Source organism: Anomaloglossus baeobatrachus, chromosome 12 (assembly GCF_048569485.1).
Source record: "Anomaloglossus baeobatrachus isolate aAnoBae1 chromosome 12, aAnoBae1.hap1, whole genome shotgun sequence".
NCBI lineage: Eukaryota > Metazoa > Chordata > Amphibia > Anura > Aromobatidae > Anomaloglossus > Anomaloglossus baeobatrachus.
In genome coordinates this window covers 92,701,184-92,728,782 of record NC_134364.1, presented here as the reverse complement: position 1 = coordinate 92,728,782, position 27,599 = coordinate 92,701,184, and the positions used below count along the sequence as shown (strand labels likewise).

The following is a 27,599-nucleotide window of genomic DNA, read 5'->3' as shown; positions in this document are numbered from 1 at the left end:
CCCCCTCAATGGGGAGGTAGAGCCTCTACCCCCCCTCTCAACAGGGAGGCGGGGCCTTTGCCCCCCCTTCTACAGGGAGGCGGGGCCTTTGCCCCCCCTTCTACAGGGAGGCGGAGCCTTTGCCCCCCCCTTCTACAGGGAGGCGGAGCCTTTGCCCCCCCTTCTACAGGGAGGCGGAGCCTTTGCCCCCCTTCTACAGGGAGGCGGAGCCTTTGCCACCCCTTCTACAGGGAAGCGGAGCCTTTGCCACCCCTTCTACAGGGAGGCGGAGCCTTTGCCACCCCTTCTACAGGGAGGCGGAGCCTTTGCCACCCCTTCTACAGGGAGGCGGAGCCTTTGCCACCCCTTCTACAGGGAGGCGGAGCCTTTGCCACCCCTTCTACAGGGAGGCGGAGCCTTTGCCACCCCTTCTACAGACGCGGAGTCTCTACCACCCCTTCTACAGAGAGGCGGAGCCTCTACCACCCCTTCTACAGAGAGGCGGAGACTTTGCCACCCATGCAAACTATCCAGGCATAACAGAGAAACGACAATCATTCAGTTAAGGACAGACAAGCTATTGGATGAAAAGTTCCAGCACCTCTAATGCTGGCAGAATGCTGGTAAATATTGAATGTCAAATTACAGAGAATGAGAAATGGGACCGTTCCTGGAATATTCTAATGGCACCAAACGCAGATTTATTTGATGCTGGGAGACTAGGCTTGCAAGGCCGTGCTTTTATACAGGTTTTATTTTTTTTACAAAGGACAGGGCCACATTAAAGGCCGTATGTTTTCTGACCACCTCATTTTCTATGTATGTAATGTAAGTGAACGGATGCCTTTTACCACATGCCATGCATTACAATAGTGTGGTCCTGATCATACCCCCCACCACCACCACCCATGGGCAAGGACGACTAAAGGCAATGTTCATTTTTGTGCCATTAAATATCAATGTTTTTATATACAGATTATCCCCATATTAAATAAGGCGCCCCTTCACTGCATTGTGCCTCCCGACAACATATTCTCTTGCCCTTGTGAGGGGCAAATACGTCAGTCCGTTTACTACCTGAATACCCCAAATCTGGTAGCTCTGGACGAGCAGAGACTTATGGACATGGATCCATTGTTGCTCAACAAGGGTGGCAGTCTTCTAGCTGTAGTTGTCCATGAGAATGGATGTAAGGTGCCCCCAGACACAGACGTAGCACAATAGAGGGGTCTCCAGGAGGAGAGAGAACGCAGTGCACAGCATGACACAATGGACCCCAGCAGGAATGCCACGTCTGTGTGCTCACCGCCTGACTGATGACCGCGCTGCCCCCTGGTAGGCTTCTGAAGGGCGGCCGTGGAGGCCAGCTGCTTGGACTTCTTCCAGGAAACTGCAAAGAGTAGAGACATCTGATCAGCACATACATACAGACACCGTAACCTGAGCATTACCCAACAGGATTACCATGGATTCTGCATTATGTAATCTAATGACTAAATTCCATCATAATCCAAAATTATATAATATTTCCCCTCAGCAGCACAGAGTGTTTTAGCAGATTAATGTTTTTTTTTATCTTGTGCCGTGATAAAACCCGGCTCCAGGTATTGGCACAGTGGTCTCCATATAAGTACACTACATAGCCCTGCGCCCACAGGACGGTGCCTGTCATAGCTGTGATGCCATGACATGTACCGAGCGTGCCCGAGGCGGATGTCTCCTGTCCCCTGCTCATCGGTCAGTGACAGGGAGCCTCGTGTGCGTCAGAGACGGACGCTGTAAGCCAGTCTGGAAATAACAATTAGGTCAGCGGATTAGATGACTCTTACGAGGGCAGCTTGAGGCATTAGGATACGAAATCCCCTTGTTTTGTTTTTTTTTCTTATGGGATCCGTGAATAATCCTAAAGCAGGAGAAACCCACTAAAGATATATCACAGTGTTAAAGGGGTTAACAGAACAGCGAATTTCTCAGCTGCATCTAAAACACAGTGTTGTATATGACAGATTAGTGTAGGCCGGTACCACACCGATCACATTGTGGCCGCTCATTACATATTATAATTAACTGAAAAATGTATAGTCTCCTCCTGCGTTTGTTTTGGGAGGACAGCGTGTCCTCAATTTACCTTCCTACTGTCTGCAGCAGAAGCCTACCCCCCTCAGCCCCGCCTACAGCCAGAGCCTATCCCCACAGCCCCGCCTACAGCCGGAGCCTATCCCCACAGTCCCGCCTACAGCCGGAGCCTATCCCTACCCCCTCCTGCAGCAAGAGCCTATTGCTCGCCTCGTCTGCAGCAGGAACCTAACCCTCACCCCGCCCCACCTGCAGCAGGAGCCCAACCCCCGACCCACCTGCAGCAGGAGCCTACCACCTGCCTCACCTACAGCAAGAGACTCCCCATGCTGTCTGCCACAGGAACCGCCCCTTCTTGCCTAACTCTGAAGCAGGAGCCTATCCCTTGCCCTGACTGAAGCAGCCCCCACCCCTCGCCCTGTCTGCAGCGAGAACCTCCCCCCATCTGCAGCAGGAGCCCATTGTCTCTGCCTTGTCTGCAGCATGAGCATCCCCTGACTCTGCAGCAGGAGCCCCCCTCTACCCTTCCATCCTAAAATGGAGCAGGTCAACAACCCCTTTGTATATCGCAGGAGCTTTGCGTTTTTGTTTTCTTTCTTAAGATCTCCGTTTGCTGTCACTCAACATAAATTTACAGTTCTGTCCCAGCCTAGGCCGGACTGATTACAGTGTATTTATCAGAGCATCATAAAGAAAATATGTCTGTGTCTACCAGACCCATAAACAGGCTTCCACTCATACATAATCCCCTAAACCCAAACACCTGTATAGATAATATATTGTGCTGACCCCTCAGGTGCCCCCAAAAAAGGAGGAGGTGTGATCTAGGCCACACACTGGTTAATGGTGTCTGTGTGTGAGCGTTTAGTGTTTCTACTCTCTATGTAAATCCCGTCACCCGATCCCACTGTGCATGTAAATAATAGAAGGGCTGAGGGACAAGAAAGAGCGGTGCGGAGGCTGGGACCCCCTGATGCATCACCTGAGCTCCACTGTCAAACATACTGGATATTTTTTCCACTCCTGGTGTGGAAACTACTGCAAGTATCCATATCCCTTCTTAATGAGACCCCCGCAGGTAATTTGGGCCTCATGTACAGATAATGGACAAGGAGGCCTGTTTTTCCAGTGAGGTTTAGAAGACGAGTGTTATTTCTATTATGAAGTCTGAGACCCTCACTGAACAAGCTAGTGCCAAGCTTTAATGGAGAAGCAGCTAAACATGGTCACCAAAATGGCTTAAGGAGACTAAGAATTTTGCTGGAAAATCAACACTGACCTATCAGAAGGATGAACAGTACTTGAACTTTATGAACCCAAATGATTTGACAGAGTATTATACTCTATAAAGTGGCTACTCCGTAAATACAATCTCATTCATAGCACAGACTTAAAATCCCATGAGCCAGAGCAAAATCCTGCTGATAAAAAAATAAATTAAAAAGGGAGCTGCCGCTGCCAAAAAGGGAGCCGGCGCTGCCAAAAAAGGGAGCCGGCGCTGCCAAAAAAGGGAGCCGGCGCTGCCAAAAAAGGGAGCCGGCGCTGCCAAAAAAGGGAGCCGGCGCTGCCAAAAAAGGGAGCCGGCGCTGCCAAAAGAGGGAGCCGGCGCTGCCAAAAGATGGAGCCGGCGCTGCCAAAAGAGGGAGCCGGCGCTGCCAAAAGAGGGAGCCGGCGCTGCCAAAAGAGGGAGCCGGCGCTGCCAAAAGATGGAGCGGGCGCTGCCAAAAGAGGGAGCCGCCGCTGCCAAAAGAGGGAGCCGCCGCTGCCAAAAGAGGGAGCCGCCGCTGCCAAAAGAGGGAGCCGCCGCTGCCAAAAGAGGGAGCCGCCGCTGCCAAAAGAGGGAGCCGCCGCTGCCAAAAGAGGGAGCCGCCGCTGCCAAAAGAGGGAGCCGCCGCTGCCAAAAGAGGGAGCCGCCGCTGCCAAAAAAGGGAGCCGCCGCTGCCAAAAAAGGGAGCCGCCGCTGCCAAAAAAGGGAGCCGCCGCTGCCAAAAAAGGGAGCCGCCGCTGCCAAAAAAGGGAGCCGCCGCTGCCAAAAGAGGGAGCCGCCGCTGCCAAAAGAGGGAGCCGCCGCTGCCAAAAAAAGGGAGCTGCCGCTGCCAAAAAAAGGGAGCTGCCGCTGCCAAAAAAAGGGAGCTGCCGCCGCCGTTGACAAAAAGGGAGCTGCTGCTGAAAAGGAGGAGATGCTGCTGCTGCGATCTAAGAGAATTTGGTATTCAGAGTGAGGACCCAAAAAGGCTCTGGTGTTGTTACATATGTCTGTCTCCTCCTCTTTTGGGGAACTTGCCTCTCTCGATACCGTAGAACTTAAAGTGTGCAAGATCCCCATTAAGAGTATTAATGAAATGTTTCACTGCCCCAGAATATGAACTATTTTTAATTACTTATGTTAAAAAATGTGTTCAGCAATGCGTCTTTCTAATTTTCCAATGGTGAAACCCACATATTGCATATTCTGCTCTCAATACGATATATTACATGATGAAAATGGCAATTAATAAAATAATTTATTGCCTGATGACAGCTGGAAGCAAAAAGTATGGTGTTACCCGAAATGTCTTTTCTGTAAAGGGATGTATGTTCTCTTAATAATAGGATCCCCTTCTAAAAAAAGAAAAATATCCAAAAATGGAATAGAAATACTGGGTAAACTGGAAGTAAAACGAGGGTTGGATGATATATCAGACTAAACATCATCAGGGTGGCCAAACATTGCTCACCCTTCCACCTCAGCATTGCATCACAATGTGTCAGTCTGGAGCCCGGGCTGCTTTGCTTACAGAGGAGTCGTGTGGATACAACTGCACCCACCGTTCTGCAAGAACTTTCCTTCACAAGACGATTCGGCCTGTCATTTACACTAGATATGTTGGAGTCTAAGAAGCCCCGTATATCGCTGCTCATCTCAGAGTATGCTGGAACTAAGGACTGCCAAACCCACCTGCTCCAACAGGGGCTGTCATCATAAGATCACGATGGCCGTATTCTTCTATAATGACACCCTGGCGGACTGGCTACTGATCACATGAGGTTGTGTTAGTGGGAAATCCACCCAGCCTTAACCCCCTCTAGGGACTGACCCCGTTACACAGATCTTGTAACCCAATTCTTCTCGCTCAGCTCCGGCACCTGATGACAGGACTGGAAAATACACAGTTAAGCCTGACTCCGATGACAGCCGAGCGGCGGCGTTCATTACACCTCTGGGTCTGTCCAACTAGACTGAGACCAGAGGAAAAATCCTGGCTCGGGTTTCAGATGTCGTGTTCTAGTAATGGGATGCCCGGGACCCCAGAGATGGTCTGTAGTAAGATGGGTTGTTGTAGGGTGGCGATGACAGAAGAAGAGAAAAGAGAAGAACAGCACATGTTGGGGGCGAACAAGAGAAAGACAGGACACATCGGAGTTGCCGAGCACACACGCGTAGAGAGGTCTATGTAAGGAGAATAGTCTTCCCCGTGGTTCCTACATATCTTTTCATAAGCCAGATCAGATACCCACACTTTGAATTGACGAGGGGCAATCACCCCGAAACACCATGTCTGCAAATTAGGATTCTGATCTGGCGTTAAATCCCAAGTCTTATGAAAAGGCTTGTTTAAAAAGCCACTTTTGACTTTTAGGATTGTTACTTCCAATAGGTGGCGCTAGAGTTTGTCTCCTTCCTCACTGGAGGGACAATTTGAGAGATCAGGAGGAACAGCTGTCAATCAAATCAATGCCCTTCAGGGGCACCAACTTACCTCTTCGTATTATGAATAGTGGTCCCGCCAAGGACAATGCGGACCCCCGGTGTTGTTCGGTTCAGGTTATAAACAGTCTGAGCTTCTTCATAAGTTGCTCCTCCAACTATGAAGACAATGATATCCTGAGGCCTGCGGACAGAATCATTTATAAAGCTTGAGGACCTCCATGACACCCAACTGCTGGATTATAAAGAAATATATGTGCAGACATCATGTGTGATATACCAGTCATCGATCGCAGCAGAACACGCTGCATGGTGCGCCTCCATTGAAGACATTAAGCAGACAGATACTTAATGCTGGAGGAGAGGAAGACTGGGCACCTTTTGTGCTTGTAGAGATAAGTGACCACATGCATGCCAAAGCTGAGCTGTGCATGCATCTATATAGCATGGCTGGTTCAAATGACCAGCCTTAGGGAAGTGGTAGGTGTAAATGGCAGTAGCCTTACCGGTCCCGCAGGGTGCTAGGTCCCACATAAGGGTACATGTTGTCCCTCAGCTTCCCTTTTATCAGCTGGTCCAGGGTATCAAGGAGGAATGGCTGGTGCTGGGTGTACACATTCTCCACTCCCTGCACGAAAACAAACAGGTCAACATTTTTTTTGGGAATACAGGCCCTCAATGTGCTAACCCTTTTCTAATATAGTTCTCCTTTGTAAGGTCAAACCAGACCCTGCGCCCACAAAAGCCGGCGTGCTCTGGGGGTAACAAAAAAGGCCCCGCAAGAGGCGGCGAACTCTGGGGGTAAAAAAAAAGCCCCGCAAGAGGCAGCGAACTCTGGAAGAAGGCCCCGCAAGAGCCGCCGTCCGCCGGGAACACCCCACCAGTCATCTAGACATACCAGTTTGGTCCTTGATCCTTACGCTTGCTCATTTTTAATAGTTCCAGTACATCATCTTGAAGAACGGACTGATTACTTACGGATTATAAATCCCACCCTTTCCACATCTGCTGGCCGGGATAGATATGTAACAATGAGGAGGTGTAGAGAGTTTGTCCAAATCCTCCAACCATAAGTCACTGACCTTGAGTCCTTTGAAGAATTGTTTGGTGATAGCCACGGCGTCCTTAGGACTGAACAGATCGCTGCCTCGGACTCTCTTCCCACCAAACTCCACCACGGAAGACACCAGCTGCCAAATAACCAAAGCAGTCAGGCACCTTCCTCTCATATAGGGAGAAATAAGGGAAAATACTTACCCTGCGATACTTCTCAGACACGCCCCGATTACGGAGGTCAGAGAGGAGATTCTGCAGGGCATTGCTGCTGTGCCGCTCGTAGTGCAGAGCGTACAGCATGACCAAACGCGTGGCGTCCAATTCGGACAGGCGCTGGTTCTGAAGAAGACGCTTCACATTCTGAAATTAAAAAACAAATAGTAAGTTCTGCTCTGAAGCTTGTGGGATCTAGTGTAATAGAGGACAAGTAATGTATGTACACAGTGACTGCACCAGCAGAATAGTGAGTGCAGCTCTGGAGGAGAATACAGGATGTAACTCAGGATCAGTAATGTAATGTATGTACACAGTGACTGCACCAGCAGAATAGTGAGTGTAGCTCTGGAGGAGAATACAGGATGTAACTCAGGATCAGTAATGTAGTGTATGTACACAGTGACTGCACCAGCAGAATAGGGAGTGCAGCTCTGGAGCACAATTCACTTTCAAACTCCAAAATATCCTGTGTCTCCTAGCACTAAGTAAACACTTGTTACTTAGGAGTGTAGGACAGCCCGGTGATGATATTGCAGACAATACTACAGGTCACCCACCTTTCTTAGATACAGAAGAACAGACTGCCCTCCATATAAAGGAGAAGGTAATGGCTGTGTGCTCACATCCCCATCACCCTGTTGGTATGTAACCTTTAGAGGGCGATGCATCGGGCACGTCACACAGGCTGGATGGAAAGGACACAGTGTGCTGACGTCTATGTGACGGCTGCACAGCCAGCCCATTGTCTGCATGACTCTTAAGGAGTCTCCGGATCATTATTCTTATAATGGGACCCCCGGTACAAAGACCGTGTCTCATTCAACAGCCCAGACCTACACACAAGGCTGTGTCATCGGTTCCAGAGCGTGCGGGATGGCTTGGCATGACCTTACCATGACTGGGCACATGGTCTAATAATTGAGGCTTTGTGCAAAGACCAAGGAGACTGAATCACCAGTACAATGGCCATCATTAATTATCCTTTGAAGTTGTATAGTGCGGTCTCCTCTGGGGGGGGGGGGGGGATAAGGACATTACTATACTACAGTAGTGTATGGGATTTCTGCATTCTCACACTGATCTATTAATCTGAAGACCGGAAGGTGGCAGAATTTTCATCTGCCTATACCAATGATCCCATTGGGTATCAATCACATCTGACCCCCTCTTAAAGTAGGTCTCATACAGGTGTAAACTGCTGCTCCTATGAGATTTTTTTGCCTACTTAAAGGGGTTTTCCCATTTTTATAAACAGGGTATTGTTAGATAGAGCTCATAAATACAAACAGTTTATCAATTTACTGCAGATTAAAATTTTCTGCCGTTCTTCAGTTATTAACACTTTTTTTGTTAAAAGCTCATTGCCGTGGCAGCCGACCACAGCGGCTAGACGCAGAAAACACAGTGCTTACAAGCTATTTACTTTTAAGCTTGTAATCATTGTTTCCAAGCTGGCCAGTATTGTTTTAAAGTCGCCTACAAATTCCTGTAAGCTTCAGCACGGTACTTACAAGCTACACAATAGCGGTGGTCTGTCTCCAAGGCAACAAGTTGTAAACAAAAGAATAAAAATTGATAATATCTCAAGAACAGCTGAAAATTTTAGCAAGCAGTAAATTGCAAAAGTGATTGTCTTTACAAGCACTGACTATACCCATCTCTAAAAATGGGAGAAAACCCTTAAAGGGATGTTCCCATTTAGTGTAGTTGATGATTGGTAGGATTCTATCTTCTTGGAGTGTAGCGGCCATCTGGCAAGGCTGGGAACAGCTGTCTACCCCAAAGATGATAGGCGTTGGATCTCACCTGTAGGGCATTGGAATGGTCGTTCTGACAGGCCAGCTCCTGCTCCACTTCAGACACCTCCATTAGGTGGCGATCACTCACAAGCCGCGACAGCTCGCCCACCACGGTCACATGTTTGGACACTGTGCCGGACATTTTCTTGAACTGGGGGTAGTTTTCAACAAAAGCCTGGAAGAGAAACAACCAAGGAAGGAGTCCCATAATATTGCTGTATGTACTAAGAATGACTAAATGGGAGTACAAAAGATAGCAGTGAGGAGCTTTAGTAGATCCCTAGCTGCCATATCAATCCATTATCACCCTCCAAGCACAATAAGGTGACAGAGGAGGGCTCTACCCCTTCATTCAATATCTTAAATGCTGTGGCCACTATTGATTGCAGCATCTAAGGGGATCGAGCTTTTACACGGTGCTGCGAATGGCACGAGCTAAACTCCCGAGCAAGTGCCATCTACATCACATCGGATCACAGCGACATCCCCTCGGAATGGGAGCAATGCAGGGATTAAAGAACCTGACTGCCCTCTAGTGGTAGAATAGCAGAATGCTCAAGGCCAATTATTAAAGATTATGTTCATATTCCTCAAGTATGGAGGTGTGGAAGAACGAAGCAGTTCAGAATAAAACCTTGAATTGGTAGAAATCCAGAATAGCCTTTTAAGCAAGCCTGAATATTCGGGAATGTTCACATGCTGCATTTTGTCATTGCCAATCCAACCATAATCCTCAATAACCGGAGACATCGCAGGAAAATATCAGTTTGGGTCACTACGGTGGTGTGACGTACCTTCATGTCGGAGATGGACTCCAGCTTCTGCTGCTCCTTTGGTTTCTTCCGTTGGAAATCTTCCATCAGGTTCTTAATGTTGGTCCCGATCTCTCCGAAATTCATGTACATGTTCTGCGGAAAGGCAAGAGGCGCCAGATGTTGTTACGGCTCAAACAGACCCGTCGCAACTCTTAGATTTTTTTCTGTGGCTTACGTTGGCGTAGAACTCGTCGTTCTCTGCGGACAGCACCACCTCCTTCAGGTCCTTGCTGATTCCTGGCACACGCGACAGGTCGATACGGTTGTTGTTGATGCCCAGTAACTCATGGACCATAGCCTGGTACGTCCACTAGAAAGAATCAGAGCCGTAAGGTAATTCGCAATTGCTGCCATCTATAGATATAAATATCCATGCACACTTATGAATAGAGTATTCCCGCTCCCGCCTGTCCACGCACCCACCTGGTTGAGTAAAGGTGTGATAGCATCGTCAGAGCGATCTAGGATGAGAAGAAGAGGCGGCACCTCCGTGCGTCGGAAATCAAACAGCTCATATTCCTTAGTAATGACTTGCTGGAGAGAAAAGGACTGAAAAGTGAGTCTGAGGAATCATCTGCCCCATGGACATCAGTCACCGACACCCACCTTCACACCCTCCGCTAGCCTCTTGGCCATGTCTGACGAGAGCTGGTATCGGATCATCGGACACTTTTTCAGGGAGAGGAGCAGAGCAGTCAGTCCTTGTGTGGTTCTGGAGAGCTGGGCGGCATCCCAGTTCCTGCCCTAGAATGGAGAAGGTAACGGGGAGGGGGGGGGTTACATCCTTGGAGATGTTCACTGCAATTTACGAGTCACGTTGGGTTATACTACCTGATAGCAGCCGACTATGTTCAGAGAAAAGACGTGAGGATTCACCGCAATGTAATCTCCATAAAACTCCTGCAACAAACAAGAGAATACCAGCTTAGGCTTTGTGCGTACGCTGTGTTTTTTGCCACGTTTTTGGGTGTACTTGGTTGCCCAAAACTTCATGCATTGCCTTCCCCAGCAAAGTCTATGAGAATTCAGAAAGGCTGTGCACACATTGCTTCTTTTTTGCCTGCAGTTTTGAGTGCAGAATAAAGAAGCAGCATATCAATTATTTTTGCGTTTTGTCCCTGTGTTTCTGAGGGCTGGCAGATCAATCCCCCGCTGACTCGGGGTCGGCGGGGGATTGAGCCCCAGTATCTGGTAGATACTGGTCTCCATATAAAGTCCATGGCGGCTTCATACTCACCGATCACTGGGGCGGCTGTCACACTGCTCTCAAGGCCTCTCATTCTTCTTCCCAGCCGCTCATTAGGCTCATACATATTCACTGCTTCTCCCGACCACCAGCAACTGTGATTGGTTGCAGTCAAATGCGCCCCCACACTGAGTGACAGCTGTCTGACTGCAACCAATCACAGACGCTGGTGGGCAGGTCTATATCATACAGTAAAAATACATAAAAAAACCCAAAACAAACAAAAACAAACTTTGTGCTGTCCCCTTAATTTTGATACCGAGCCAAAATAAAGCCAAACAGCTGGGGGGTGGTATTCTCAGACTGGGGAGGCCTATGGTTATTATGCTGCACTCCAGCCTAAAAATATCAGCCAGCAGCCACCCGGAATTGCCGCATCCATTAGATGCGACAGTCTTGGAACTTTACCAGGCTCTTCCCGATTGCCACCGCACCAGGGCTATCGGGCTAATAAGTTAATAGCAGCCCATAGCTGTCATTAAGCCCTAGATTACTGATGGCAGGTGTCTATGACACACTCCCCATCACTAATCTGTAAGTGAAAGTAAATAAACACCCAAAAAATCCTTTATTTTAACCCCTTCACGACCTTGGACGGATCTATCAGTCCAGGATCGTGTCCCGTTAAGCCCCGCCCCCTGCCGCGGGCAGGCGGCGTGGATCGGCACACATATCAGCTGTTTTCAACAGCTGACATGTGTGCCTGCTAGCCGCGGGTGGAATCGCTTCCACCCGCGGCCATTAACCCCTTAAATCTTGCTGCCAAAGTCTGGCAGCAAGATTTAAATGCGCGCGGCCATGTTTGTTACTCACCGCCGCCCCCACCGGAAGTCACGTGTGTTATCACGTGACTATCGGTGGTTGCCATCGTAGCACAGGGTCATGTGATGACGCCTGCTGCTACGATGTTTCACTTTCATTTTCCCTCGGCCGAGAGCAGAGGGAAAACCAAAGTGACTGAATCTGCTGATTACAGCGGTATTGCTGTGATCAGCAGATAGCGATCAGCAATCGGATTGCTGATCGCTATAGCCCCCTAGGGGGACTAGTAAAATAAAAAAAAAAAGTAAAAAAAAAGTTTTAAAAAATAAAAAAAAAAAAAAAAACCTAAAAGTTCAAATCACCCCCCTTTCCCCCCATTGAAAATTAAAGGGTTAAAAAATAAATAAATATACACATATTTGGTATCGCCGCGTTCAGAAATGCCCGATCTATCAAAATATAAAATCAATTAATCTGATTGGTAAACGGCGTAGTCGCAAAAAAATTCCAAACGCCAAAATTACGGTTTTTGGTCGCCGCAAGTTTTACGCAAAATGCAATAACAGGCGATCAAAACGTAGCATCTGCGCAAAAATGGTACCATTATAAACGTCAGCTCGAGACGCAAAAAATAAGCCATCACTGAGGCATAGATCCTTAAAAATAAGAACGCTACGTGTTTCGGAAAATGGCGCAAAACGTGCGCCACTTTTATTGGACAAACTTGTGAATTTTTTTTAACCCCTTAGATACAAGTAAACCTATACATGTTTGGTGTCTACAAACTCGCACCGACCTGAGGCATCACATAGATACCTCAGTTTTACCATATAGTGAACATGGTGAATAAAATATCCCAAAAACTATTGTACGATCACACTTTTTTTGCAATTTCTCCGCACTTGGAATTTTTTTGCCGTTTTCCAGTACACTATATGGTAAAACTTACGGTTTCATTTAAAAGTACAACTCGTCCCGCAAAAAACAAGCCCTCATATGGCAAGATTGATGGAAAAATAAAAATGTTACGCCTCTCAGAAGAAGGGGAGCAAAAAACAAAAACGCAAAAACGGAAAGTGCCCGGGGGCTGAAGGGGTTAAATAAAACAAAAAAAAAAAAAAAAAAAAAAAAAAAAAAAAAAAAAAAAAAACACACAACAAAACACCCTTTTTCACCACTTTATTAACCTCAATAACACTCCTTCAGGTCCGACGTAATCCACACGAGGTCCCACGACGCTTCCAGCACGGCTACATCTGACAATCACAGAGAGCGGCTATAGAGCATGACTACCCGCTGTGAGGTGTCTCACTCACTCAGGCGAGTCCTCCACCTGCGGCTCATTTCAGTCGCGGCCTGATTTGCGATCACAGGTGGACTCCTACTGTGACAGCAAATCACTATAGTGACTCAAGTGAGCAGTGCGAAATCACTCAGGTTAGTTGCAGCCACAGGGTGTCAATGAATTTGGGTGAACCCATTATATCACTGCCGCAACACCCGAGATAGCGCGGCGTGCACAGCTATGACGTCAGGATTCACCCAAGTTTATTCTGACACCCTGTGGCTGCAACTAAATTGACTGATGTTACACTGACCGAGTGGCTCACTTCAGTCACTCTGGTATTTTGCTGTCACGGGTGGAGGATTCCAGTTGTGGCTGCGGCTAACCTGAGTGATATCACCGCTGATAGCGCGACTCACTTCAGTTGCTGGGTGTAGCTCACAGCGGACAGTCATGCTCTATGACAGGATAGGGATGTAGCAGAGTTGAATCACTGTGGGACCTTGTGTAGATTAGGCCCGTTTCCCACATTCGGCATTTCACCGGATTGCTGGATCCGGCACACTCCAGTACAGTGTAAATACTATACAATGGCATTGTGGCAAGCTCCGGTCACATGACAGCATGTGACCGGAGGTTTCTGCGATGCCATTGTACTGTATTACTCTGTACTGGAGTGTGCCGGATCCGGCGAAATGCCAGATGTGCGAAATGGGCCTTACTTCAGACCTGAAAGGGTGTTTGGGGGTTAAAGTGGTGAAAGAGGGTGTCTTTTTCTTTATTCCAAATAAAGGATTTTTGGGGATTTGTGTTTATTTACTTTCACTTAGACCGTTTTCACATTACGTTTTTTACCTACGTTCACTGGTCCTGTCAGAGCATCCATCCGAACCCCCCCACACACACACAAAACAGGGTTCAGATGCATACGCCGACGGGGCCATTGACTATAATGGAGTAGATTGAGTTTATGTGTGCTCTTTCTTGCACCATTTTTGGGTGTATACGTTTTCTGCAGGCGGACATCCAGTAGTACTATCAAAGAGTATGTTCGGGTGTCCGCCTGCAGAAAGCATATATGCCCGAAAAAGGTGGAAGACAGAGCTCACACTGACTCCGTCAGCTCCATTATAGGCAATGGCCCAGTCTGAGTATGCGCCTGAAACCCGTTTTGCGGGGGGTGGGGAAAGGGCCTTACAGATTAGTGATGGGGGTGGGGTCTCAGATGCCTACCATCACTAATCTAGGACATAGTGGCAGCTATAGGCTGCTATTAATTCCTTATTACCCTGATTGGTGGCTGGCTTTAGAAAAATGTGGCCCCCCCCCGTCATTTTTTTTGCCAAAATATAAATTTAAAAAAAAAAAAAAACAGCTGCCTAAGCCAGCTATCCCTCTATCGAGCTAGTCTGTTATTTCTTTCTATTCTGTTCTTTTAAATTATCTATTCTAGATTCTCTTTCTTTCTATTTATTCTAGATTATCTATCAATCTTATCCTATCATATTTTGTTTCTCCTTTAAAAAACGCATTAACAAAAAAAAAAAGAGGGTGTGTTATTTGCTGAAGAACTATAACTATAGTGTGCATATATATCCTAATATGGCCAACATAGACATGTGAATATACACATACACAAGGCATAATACCATAGGAAAATACACATAATACAAGGACAAATCAGTGACCTGATAAAGGCACACACTGACCTGCACTTCTGCCACCACCTCCTGTTCATCCGCCTCAGCCAAAGACTTCACATCACTTTTACTGATCACATTACTGAAATCTGAAGAAAAAAAAAAAAAACCAAAACACATACGTATATTACAAAAATGATGCTAGGCTGTGCAATTTTTACAGCCAAAAGGCTTTCTTATGCTGTTATATTCTTCAGAGCTGCACTCACTATTCTGCTGGGGCAGTCACTGTGTACATACATTACATTACTGATCTTGAGTTACCTCCAGTATTATACTCCAGAGCTGCACTCACTATTCTGCTGGTGCAGTCACTGTGTACATACATTACATTACTGATCTTGAGTTACCTCCAGTATTATACTCCAGAGCTGCACTCACTATTCTGCTGGGGCAGTCACTGTGTACATACATTACATTACTGATCTTGAGTTACCTCCAGTATTATACTCCAGAGCTGCACTCACTATTCTGCTGGTGCAGTCACTGTGTACATACATTACATTACTGATCCTGAGTTACCTCCTGTATTATACTCCAGAGCTGCACTCACTATTCTGCTGGGGCAGTCACTGTGTACATACATTACATTACTGATCTTGAGTTACCTCCAGTATTATACTCCAGAGCTGCACTCACTATTCTGCTGGGGCAGTCACTGTGTACATACATTACATTACTGATCTTGAGTTACCTCCAGTATTATACTCCAGAGCTGCACTCACTATTCTGCTGGTGCAGTCACTGTGTACATACATTACATTACTGATCCTGAGTTACCTCCTGTATTATACTCCAGAGCTGCACTCACTATTCTGCTGGGGCAGTCACTGTGTACATACATTACATTACTGATCCTGAGTTACCTCCTGTATTATACTCCAGAGCTGCACTCACTATTCTGCTGGGGCAGTCACTGTGCACATACATTACTGATCCTGAGATACCTCCTGCATTATACTCCAGAGCTGTACTCACTATTCTGCTGGGGCAGTCACTGTGTACATACATTACATTACTGATCCTGAGTTACCTCCTGTATTATACTCCAGAGCTGCACTCACTATTCTGCTGGTGCTGTCACTGTGTACATACATTACATTACTGATCCTGAGTTACATCCTGTATTATACTCCAGAGCTGCACTCACTATTCTGCTGGTGGAAACCTGACATATACTCACACAAGAAGTAGACACTGTACTTCGGCCTTCTTAGCTCCTTAATCAGGTAGTCAACATTCTCCTTTTAAAGAGACAGAACACAGAAAGAGTTTTTATCAGAAAGATTGGAAGGAAATCATGATTTAGTAGCCAGTCAGGACCAATCAGTATACAGCTTTCATTTCTAGAGGTTTCCGGTGGAGCAACTTTCTCCCAGGAATGACCACAAATGGGCACTAGACAGAAGTCAGGACTTTGCCCATCTTATGTAGGGACTGATAGGGACTCAGAACATTTCACTTTTCCCTAAAGAACTAGTGGAGGTTTTGGGACCTTCTGAGAGTTCCCCTTTAACAGTCAACTTAAAGCACTCTCACTGATTGGTTCTACTGGTGTTTCTGGCTGCAGTTACCCCAGCATTACACCATTACCTTGGTGGGCCTGAGGAAACATATGGCCTTCAGGTGCTTCATGCTCTCCCGGTTGGCCGAGTCGATGCGCTCGAACAGGTAGACCTCTTTCTGTAGAATCTCAGACTGGGTGTAGACCATGCTGACCACGCTAGTCTGAGGATATCAATCACAGAGTACGAGTTATGTACACAGCTCACAGCTAAAGCTGCACAGATAAATGGCTTAAACCCCTTTAATCCAGCAGTTTAGTCTGCCAAATTGCTTGTGGGATCACAATACTATTAATCAACTGATCACAATCAGCATTAGTGGGTTTCTCTAAAGGAAAAACACTAGAATTTAGACAACTCCTCAGGGGCAGATATGGGAGCACTAGCCCCGCCCCCGAGTATCATAGATGTCATATCAGCCAATCAGAAACGTTTCTTCATGCACCAGCTCCTTAGATGACAGTCACAACTAGTGATTGAACAACTACGTAGCCAAAATGAGGCCCCCGCCACAAAACAAGGGGCCCCATGTGCACAAATTATATGTAAATTTACACTGCCACATAGTGAGCCCTCCTCTCACCGTCTCCTTGTCCATGAGCAGCACCTTCATGCCCGGCCCGCTGTCCTCGATCATCTTGGACACATACTGCTTAACTGCCAGCACCACGTTCATGATCGCACCGCACTCAGCTCCCCGATCTCAGCTGTGATCTGCCAAATACACCTTCACTTCCGGGTGTCGCCGAAATGGAGGCTGGGAGTTGTAGGAATCCGGGTTGTTCGGGCAGGCAGGAAGCGCGTCTCTGACGTCATCGCGTTTCGCGACGCACGCCGGGAATTGTAGTCAGTGGAGAAAGTCTGCGCTAATCCGGTGTTCGGAAACAAAGAAAAGAGAGGACGAAAGGGATAATATAGAGACCCAGAAGGGAAGGGGGCATCGTGCGGGGTGTGGTGTAATATAACTCAGCACCTCGGTGCCCTCATAATAGTGACATCCACAATGCCCCCCCCCCCATAATGGTGACAGTGCCGCATAATAACAGTCATATCCACCGTGCGTCCATAATAGTGACATCGACAGTGCCCCATAATAGTGACATCCACAGTATCCCCATAATAGTGACATCCCACAGTTCCCCCATAATAGTGACATCCACAGTGCCCCATAATAGTGACATCCCCAGTGCCCCCATAATAGCGACATCCACAATGCCCCATAATAGTGACACCCACAGTGCCCCATAATAGTGACATCCCACAGTGCCCCCATAATAGTGACATCCACAGTGCCCCATAATAGTGACATCCACAGTGCCCCATAATAGTGACATCCACAGTGCCCCCATAATAGTGACATCCACAGTGCCCCATAATAGTGACATCCGCAGTGCCCCCATAATAGTGACATCCACAGTGCCCCATAATAGTGACATCCCCAGTGCCCCATAATAGTGACATCCCCAGTGCCCCCATAATAGCGACATCCACAATGCCCCATAATAGTGACACCCACAGTGCCCCATAATAGTGACATCCACAGTGCCCCATAATAGTGACATCCACAGTGCCCCATAATAGTGACATCCCCAGTGCCCCCATAATAGCGACATCCACAATGCCCCATAATAGTGACACCCACAGTGCCCCATAATAGTGACATCCCACAGTGCCCCCATAATAGTGACATCCACAGTGCCCCATAATAGTGACATCCACAGTGCCCCATAATAGTGACATCCACAGTGCCCCCATAATAGTGACATCCACAGTGCCCCATAATAGTGACATCCGCAGTGCCCCCATAATAGTGACATCCACAGTGCCCCATAATAGTGACATCCCCAGTGCCCCATAATAGTGACATCCACAGTGCCCCATAATAGTGACATCCACAGTGCCCCATAATAGTGACATCCACAGTGCCCCATAATAGTGACATCCACAGTGCCCCATAATAGTGACATCCACAGTGCCCCCATAATAGTGACATCCACAGTGCCCCATAATAGTGACATCCGCAGTGCCCCCATAATAGTGACATCCCCAGTGCCCCCATAATAGTGACATCCACAGTGCCCCCATAATAGTGACATCCCCAGTGCCCCCATAATAGCGATATCCACAATGCCCCCCCATAATAGTGACACCCACAGTGCCCCATAATAGTGACATCCCACAGTGCCCCCATAATAGTGACATCCACAGTGCCCCATAATAGTGACATCCACAGTGCCCCATAATAGTGACATCCACAGTGCCCCCATAATAGTGACATCCACAGTGCCCCATAATAGTGACATCCGCAGTGCCCCCATAATAGTGACATCCCCAGTGCCCCCATAATAGTGACATCCACAGTGCCCCCATAATAGTGACATCCGCAGTGCCCCCATAATAGTGACATCCACAGTGCCCCCATACAGTGCCCCCATAATAGTGACATCCCACAGTGCCCCATAATAGTGACATCCCACAGTGCCCCCATAATAGTGACATCCACAGTGCCCCATAATAGTGACATCCACAGTGCCCCATAATAGTGACATCCACAGTGCCCCCATAATAGTGACATCCACAGTGCCCCATAATAGTGACATCCACAGTGCCCCCATAATAGTGACATCCACAGTGCCCCATAATAGTGACATCCACAGTGCCCCCATAATAGTGACATCCACAGTGCCCCATAATAGTGACATCCACAGTGCCCCATAATAGTGACATCCACAATGCCCCATAACAGTGACATCCACAGTGCCCCCATAACAGTGACATCCACAGTGCCCCATAATAGTGACATCCACAGTGCCCCCATAATAGTGACATCCACAGTGCCCCATAATAGTGACATCCACAGTGCCCTATAATAGTGACATCCACAGTGCCCCATAATAGTGACATCCACAGTGCCCCATAATAGTGACATCCACAGTGCCCCATAATAGTGACATCCCACAGTTCCCCCATAATAGTGACATCCACAGTGCCCCATAATAGTGACATCCACAGTGCCCCATAATAGTGACATCCACAGTGCCCCATAATAGTGACATCCGCAGTGCCCCATAATAGTGACATCCACAGTGCCCCATAATAGTGACATCCACAGTGCCCCATAATAGTGACATCCACAGTGCCCCATAATAGTGACATCCACAGTGCCCCATAATAGTGACATCCACAGTGCCGCATAATAGTGACATCCACAGTGCCCCATAATAGTGACATCCACAGTGCCCCATAATAGTGACATCCACAGTGCCCCATAATAGTGACATCCACAGTGCCCCATAATAGTGACATCCACAGTGCCCCATAATAGTGACATCCACAGTGCCCCATAATAGTGACATCCACAGTGCCCCATAATAGTGACATCCACAGTGCCCCATAATAGTGACATCCCACAGTTCCCCCATAATAGTGACATCCACAGTGCCCCATAATAGTGACATCCACAGTGCCCCATAATAGTGACATCCACAGTGCCCCATAATAGTGACATCCACAGTGCCGCATAATAGTGACATCCACAGTGCCCCATAATAGTGACATCCACAGTGCCCCATAATAGTGACATCCACAGTGCCCCATAATAGTGACATCCACAGTGCCCCATAATAGTGACATCCACAGTGCCCCATAATAGTGACATCCACAGTGCCCCATAATAGTGACATCCACAGTGCCCCATAATAGTGACATCCACAGTGCCCCCATAATAGTGACATCCACAGTGCCCCATAATAGTGACATCCACAGTGCCCTATAATAGTGACATCCACAGTGCCCCATAATAGTGACATCCACAGTGCCCCATAATAGTGACATCCACAGTGCCCCATAATAGTGACATCCCACAGTTCCCCCATAATAGTGACATCCACAGTGCCCCATAATAGTGACATCCACAGTGCCCCATAATAGTGACATCCACAGTGCCCCATAATAGTGACATCCACAGTGCCGCATAATAGTGACATCCACAGTGCCCCATAATAGTGACATCCACAGTGCCCCATAATAGTGACATCCACAGTGCCCCATAATAGTGACATCCACAGTGCCCCATAATAGTGACATCCACAGTGCCCCATAATAGTGACATCCACAGTGCCCCATAATAGTGACATCCACAGTATCCCCATAATAGTGACATCCCACAGTGCCCCCATAATAGTGACATCCCACAGTGCCCCTATAATAGTGACATCCACAGTATCCCCATAATAGTGACATCCCACAGTGCCCCCATAATAGTGACATCCACAGTATCCCCATAATAGTGACATCCCACAGTGCCCCTATAATAGTGACATCCACAGTATCCCCATAATAGTGACATCCCACAGTATCCCCCATAATAGTGACATCCCACAGTGCCCCCATAATGTCAGCTATATTCACAGTGCTCATTTGTGGCCTGGCAGTGGGTGGCGCTAGTTGTAGGTATAGTGTTGTAGGGGGTGGTAGTTGTGGACTAGGTACTTGTCCCCTACACCTCACGTCACTACACGTAAATGGGAGTGTTAGCTGGGTGTGTGCGCTTTTTTCTCGTGGTTGTTACCGCGGTGATACGCCTCCGCAGACTGCAGAGATTTGGCAGGCTGAGGCCAGATGGTGCACAATAAATTAAGGGAGACCAAAGTCCAAAAGTACATTTTTTACTGAATTTGAACTTGATATAAACTACACACATCAGATAATGGCCGCAATGCTTCCCAGACATCGCTCACATCAGCAGTCACAGGCACTTCTCAGTTATGTACAAGGACTCTTCATTTTCTTACACCTCATACGTCGTCCCTCTGGCAAGCGGCTGTCTGACCCTCCGGGGCTGTTCCAGGATAATCCCTGTATAGGGGTTCCCTCGCCGGTTGCTCTACCAGCAGTGCTCAGCGTGAGTCGTCCCTCTGGCAAGCGGCTGTCTGACCCTCCGGGGCTGTTCCAGGATAATCCCTGTATAGGGGTTCCCTCGCCGGTTGCTCTACCAGCAGTGCTCAGCGTGAGTCGTCCCTCTGGCAAGCGGCTGTCTGACCCTCCGGGGCTGTTCCAGGATAATCCCTGTTTAGGGGTTCCCTCGCCAGTTGCTCTACCAGCGGTGCTCAGCGTGAGTCGTCCCTCTGGCAGGCGGCTGTCTGACCCTCCGGGGCTGTTCCAGGATAATCCCTGTATAGGGGTTCCCTCCCCGGTTGCTCCTCCAGCAGTGCTCAGCGTGAGTCGTCCCTCTGGCAAGCGGCTGTCTGACCCTCCGGGGCTGTTCCAGGATAATCCCTGTTTAGGGGTTCCCTTGCCGGTTGCTCTACCAGCAGTGCTCAGCGTGAGTCGTCCCTCTGGCAAGCGGCTGTCTGACCCTCCGGGGCTGTTCCAGGATAATCCCTGTTTAGGGGTTCCCTCGCCGGTTGCTCTACCAGCAGTGCTCAGCGTGAGTCGTCCCTCTGGCAGGCGGCTGTCTGACCCTCCGGGGCTGTTCCAGGATAATCCCTGTTTAGGGGTTCCCTCGCCAGTTGCTCTACCAGCGGTGCTCAGCGTGAGTCGTCCCTCTGGCAGGCGGCTGTCTGACCCTCCGGGGCTGTTCCAGGATAATCCCTGTATAGGGGTTCCCTCGCCGGTTGCTCTACCAGCAGTGCTCAGCGTGAGTCGTCCTTCTGGCAAGCGGCTGTCTGACCCTCCGGGGCTGTTCCAGGATAATCCCTGTATAGGGGTTCCCTCGCCGGTTGCTCTACCAGCAGTGCTCAGCGTGAGTCGTCCCTCTGGCAGGCGGCTGTCTGGCCCTCCGGGGCTGTTCCAGGATAATCCCTGTTTAGGGGTTCCCTCGCCGGTTGCTCCTCCAGCAGTGCTCAGCGTGAGTCGTCCCTCTGGCAAGCGGCTGTCTGACCCTCCAAGGCTGTTCCAGGATAATCCCTGTATAGGGGTTCCCTCCCCGGTTGCTCCTCCGGCGGTGCTCAGCGTGAGTCGTCCCTCTGGCAAGCGGCTATCTGGCCCTCCGGGGCTGTTCCAGGAGAATCCCTGTATAGGGGTTCCCTCCCCGGTTGCTCCTCCGGCGGTGCTCAGCGTGAGTCGTCCCTCTGGCAAGCGGCTGTCTGGCCCTCCGGGGCTGTTCCAGGGTAATCCCTGTATAGGGGTTCCCTCGCCGATTGCTCCTCCGGCACTGCTCAGCGTCGTGACCCTTGGGCCCTCTCACCTTCTGTTCTTGTTTAATATTACTTTTAAAAAATCATCTTCTATTTTTGCTACGTTCTCTCCAGTCTCTTGCTGTATCGGGTAATCTGTTGCCACCGGTAACCACGTCGTCCAGCGAGTCCATAGTAACATATCCACGCTTCAGCGGTGTAACAACATGCCATTTACAAAACACAGAAAACCACATTTAAGACAGTCCATTACATTACACACAGCATCACATTTTCTTAGAGGGGGTATGTGCAGAACTTCCACTTTCTTAGATTTCCCCCTCCTTTAACGATGGCTGTCCTTGACCATACAGAATCTATAAAGCACCAAGGGCAACCACCACACAACATATAAAAAATCAATTCTTGGCTGGTGACATCTTCTAGGAAGGATACAACCCTTGGCACAGCCATTGGTCCTTCTCGGTTAAGGAACCTGTAAAATAAAGTAGTCAAAGTCCATCAGAGTCCATCAGTGCATTGGTTAAGGACCCCAGAACAATAACTGGCAAAGTTCTCCAATCCAGTAACAGTCCATAGGATTTGTCTGGACCTTCTTGGTAAGAACCCCAGAACAGAACAATACAGTCCTTTAGTTCACCAACAGTCCATAGGACAGAAGCACAATCCATCCTCTTTAGAGGCTTGGTCAGCCGTAGGTTAAAATGTCCCTTGTAGTCTTCATACATTCCAGATTATTGGAATGTAATAGTTTCGGGACTACTCCAACATATCAGGGGTGCAACAAACAACAGTTTCCAGTGCACACTTCTCTTTGCTTCCTCTCCTCCACCATACCAGCAATCCACCAGGCCATGAACCAGGCTCACGTTCTTAGAAGGGCTCTTTGGTATTTATACCCATGGGGTAGTGAGATTCTTGGCCCTTCTGAGCCTGGCAAATCAGGCAAAGGTTTCCGGTTCTGTTCCAGATTTCTCTTCTTGTCCTCAGCACAAAGACCAGGTGATCTCCGCCAGATCACTCGGCCGAACCTGACTTCCAGACCGTACGATTAGGTCCCTTCCAGGCCCAAAACATACTAGGCTGAGGGAAGAAAACTTCCTTATTTTTCCCTTTATCAGTGGCGTCAGCATCCTGCTGGCTATGTGGGCGATCACCCCCTCCATGGTGTGACTCTGTAAGTCTCACTGGACCTCCTCCAGGAACTGTCAATATGGTGACCATAACTTCCAGCTTTCACAATTTTATTCCTTTTCACCGCAGGCAACTCCTGCTGATATAAGTTCTCCTCTTTCATCCCCCTTTAAACGGGCCTTCTGCTTCCCCTGGCTTTCTTTCCATTTTAATTGACCTCCCTGGCCTGGATTATGGCCTATTGAATATTCCAGTTTATCGCATGTTGCGGTTTATCACGTATCTCGTCATGTTTCCTCAGTCTGCTTTCAGGCCTTAGGTCTTGCACTACTGAATTCTCAGTTCTGTTAACTCCAAGGAAACAGCTCCCCTTGTCTGCCCATATAACTCCTCCCACTCTGGGTAAGTCTCAACTATTAACCATGTGCATGACCAGTACATCTCATTTACCAAAAACATAAGGCTATATGCACAAGCTGCAGTTTTAACTGCACCCAAACTGCAACAAAAACTGCAACCAAAACTGCACCTTGTCACAGAGAGCCTGAAAATGTAAAGAAAACGCTTGTAATGATGGTGTGTTTTTGCCGCATTTTTGTTAATGCGTTTTTTAAAGGAGAAACAAAATATGATAGGATAAAATAATTGATAGATATCTAGAATAGATAGACAGATAATAAAAATACATAGAAATAATAGATAGAAAGAACATATAGAATAGATAATAAGAAAGCATAGATAGAAAGAAATAACAGAATAGCTCGATAGAGCGATAGTTGGCTTGACCAGCTGTTTTTTAATTTTTTTTAGGTAAAAAATTTATGTTGGGTCCCCCTATTTTTCATATCCAGCACAGGAACAGCAGCAGCTTCAGGCTGCAACCCTCAGCTGTCTGCTGTACCTTTGATGGTTATGAAAAATATAGGGGATCCCACACATTTTTCTTTTTTTTTAATTATTTTATTTTTTTTTTTATTTTTTTTAAATGACGTGGCGTCCCCTCCATTTTTCTAAAACCAGCCAAGGTACAGCAGACAACTGGGGGCGGATATTATTAAGGTGGGAAGGGACATTGTTATTTGGCGCTTTCCAGCCTAACAGTAGCAGTCTACAGCCGCCCCAGAAGTGATGCATCCATTAGATGCACCAATTCTGGCCCTGGACCCAGCTCTTCCCGTTGCCCTGGTGTGGTGGCAATCGAGGTAGTAAGGCGTTAATAACAGCCCACAGCTGCTACAAAGCCCTAGATTAGTGATGGCAGGCGTCTATGAGACCCCACCCCATAACTAATCTGTAAGTGAAAGTAAATAAACAAAATCACCCCAAAAAATCCTTTATTTAAAATAAAAGGCAAAAAGCACCCTCTTTCACCACTTTATTAACCCTCAAACACCCCTCCAGGTCTGACGTAATCCACACAAGGTCCCATGACGTTTCCAGCTCTGCTACATCTGACAATCACATAGAACATGACTGACCGCTGTGAGGTTCAGGCCGCTACTGAAGTGAGCTATGCGATCAGTGGAGACATTACTCAGGTGATCTGCGGTCACAGCTGGTGTACTCGATCCTGTTACAGCAAATCACCTGAGTGACTGAAGTGAGCTGCGCGATCAGCAGAGACGTCACTCAGGTGATCTGCGGTCACAGCTGTGACAGCAAGTCACCCGAGTGACTGAAGTGATGTCACTCAGGTTAGCCGCAGCAACAGCTGGAGTCCTTCACCTGTGATGGCAAATCAGACCGCGACTGACGTGAGCCGTGCGATCAGCGGTGCCATTATTCAGATGATCTGCGGTTACAGCTGAAGTCCTCCAGCTGTGACTGCAAATCAGGCCGTGACTGAAGTGAACCGCAGGTGGAGGACTCACCTGAGTGACATCCCTGCTGATTGCGCGGCTCACTTCAGTCGCGGCCTGAACCTCACAGCAGGCAGTCATGTTCTATGGCACTTGCTGTGATTGTCACATGTAGCAGTGTGGGAAGCGTCATGGGACCTCGTGTGGACTATGTCGGACCTAGTGGGGTGTTTTAGGGGTTAATCAAGTGGAGAAAGAGGGTGCTTTTTTGTCTTTTATTTCAAATAAAGGATTTTTTGGGTGTTTATGATTATTTACTTTCCCTTACAGATTAGTGATGGGGTGTCTCATAGACGCCTGCCATTACTAATCTAGGACTTAGTGACAGCTATGGGCTGCCTACCACTCCTTATTACCCCAATTGCCACCGCACCAGGTCAATCAGGAAGAGCCGGGTAAAGTGACGGGACTGTTGCACCTAATGGATGCGGCAATTCCGGGCGGATGCAGGCTGATATTTTTAGGCTGGGGGGTGGCCTAATAACCATAGGCCTCCCCAGTCTGAGAATGCCAGCCCTCAGCTGTGGGACTTTATCTTGGGTGGGTATCAAAATTGAGGGGAACGCATGCAGTTTTTCTTAAATTCTGCATATATTTATTTTCCTTTACGATATAAACACACTGGCGTCTGTGATTGGTTGCAGTCAGACAGCTGTCAATCAGTGTGGGAGTGTGCGTCTGACTGCAACCAATCACAGACACTGGTCGGCGGGGGAAGCAGGGAATACGTATGAGCCTAATGAGTGGCCCTGAAAGAAGAATGAGAGGCAGCGGGAACAGTGTGACAGCCGCATCGGTAATCGGTGAGCATGAAGCGCTTGCTCCTACCCCTTTGCGCCAGATTCTGTTCCCTATAGATTACATGGTGACCGGCATCCAGCTACATACCAGGGATCAATGCCCCGCCGACCCCGAGTCGGTGGGGGATTGATCTGCAAATCCTCCCAACACAAGTGAAGAAACGCAGGGACAAAACGCAAAAAGAATGAACATGCTGCATTTTATTAGACGTTTGTGACAAATAAACTGCAGACAAAAAAACTGCAACGTGCGCACAGCAAATCTAAATTCTTATAGACTTGCTGGGAAGTCAAAAGTCAGAACTTTCTGACAACAAAACTGAACCAAAAAGAAGCGACAAAAACGTGTCAAAAAACGCAGAGTGTGAATATAGTGTGGCTCCCTGGACAAGCCAGGACGTCACGGGTACTGCACCAACACACCCCACACCCCGGCTAGGCACACCGAGGTCAAACACAAATTCTTGTTGCCTCCCTCCAGGGGCTGATGTCCACACCAGGGGGTGGACCAGGCGGTTGGTCCCGCCCACCGAGGAGTTCACAGTCCTGGAGGCGGGAAAAGGGATCAGTTTCAGATCAGTTGTGAGTTAGGGAAGTGGTAGTAGAGGAGACTGACCGTGTCCAGGTGCGTGGCCCGGGCACATACAGCAAGGTTGGCAGACGGTGGTGGCCGTCTGCAGGAGAGGCTGATTGGAGTGAACCGTAAGGACCGGGGACGGGCGGTGGCCCGACGGTACCGGATCGGGGAGTGAAGAGAAGCCAGCACCATTCGGCAGGGCCTACGGACCCCGACCAAGCTAGGAGTCGCCGTAAAACTGGTCAAATCCGTTAGCGAAGGGAACCTCCGGGGTTTCCCAGCAGTCAAGACCCGATTGAAGACAACAGCTCACACCGTAAAGGGAAACACAGTCACCGCCAAGGCTACAGTTCCCAGGGCCAGAGCCTGCGGGCAAAAGGGGCTCCCTCAGCATCCATCCAAGCTGGAGAGCGGGTTACCGGTGGGAAGCCACTGGAACCGTAAACACAACACAGGTGCAGGGAAAGGCAGTCACCATCAACCTACCGGGAGGAGAACAACCGCAGCCGTCTATGGGACCCGTCCATCCAGACGTTTGTTTGACCAGAGACTCTGTGTAAATTACTGGCTGAGTGAGTACCACCGTGCCGTGCGGCACAGCGCTGCCCCCGCGACCCTGCACCTCACCAGGCCCCGTAACCCGCCTGTCATCCCTAACCCTCACCGGGGCAACCAACCTCCCTACACACGGTGGGGAGAACCAACATCCAAGCTGCTCCCTGTCATCGCTCCCGGGATCCCCGTCCAGAGCAGCGGTGGTGTCACAACTTCACCACAACCGTGGGTGGCGTCACGGACAATATCCCCAAACCACACACCACCCCCCTTTCACTTACGGGCGAGGAACGCCGCTCGAGTCCCCGGGATCCGGGCCACCGCTCAAGCCACCACCGAGCAGCAGCAGC

The 27,599-nt window shown here is 48.6% G+C and overlaps 1 protein-coding gene across 1 annotated transcript; it reads right to left on the bottom strand.

Moving 5' to 3' along the window:
- Positions 1 to 704: 704 nt before the first annotated feature.
- Positions 705 to 16,948, bottom strand: VPS45 (vacuolar protein sorting 45 homolog). The gene is made up of 15 exons (XM_075329465.1): positions 16,771 to 16,948; positions 16,216 to 16,350; positions 15,806 to 15,866; positions 14,632 to 14,711; positions 10,461 to 10,529; positions 10,236 to 10,373; positions 10,053 to 10,163; positions 9,805 to 9,939; positions 9,609 to 9,722; positions 8,822 to 8,989; positions 7,001 to 7,159; positions 6,826 to 6,933; positions 6,250 to 6,371; positions 5,796 to 5,927; positions 705 to 1,369 (listed from the first exon to the last, which is right to left on the bottom strand). The coding sequence occupies exons 1-15, from the start codon at positions 16,861 to 16,863 to the stop codon at positions 1,282 to 1,284; spliced, it is 1,713 nt and encodes a 570-aa protein (XP_075185580.1). The 5' UTR covers positions 16,864 to 16,948; the 3' UTR covers positions 705 to 1,281.
- Between the last annotated feature and the right edge of the window lie 10,651 nt (positions 16,949 to 27,599).

Coding starts and splice junctions, on each gene's coding strand:
- VPS45 (XM_075329465.1), bottom strand. CDS start 16,863: ATGAACGTGGTGCTGGCAGTTAAGCAGTATGTGTCCAAGATGATCGAG. Junction 10,164..10,235: donor GGCTAGCGGAGGGTGTGAAG/GTGGGTGTCGGT, acceptor TTTTCTCTCCAG/CAAGTCATTACTAAGGAATA. Junction 6,372..6,825: donor AATTCTTCAAAGGACTCAAG/GTCAGTGACTTA, acceptor GTTTTCGTGCAG/GGAGTGGAGAATGTGTACAC.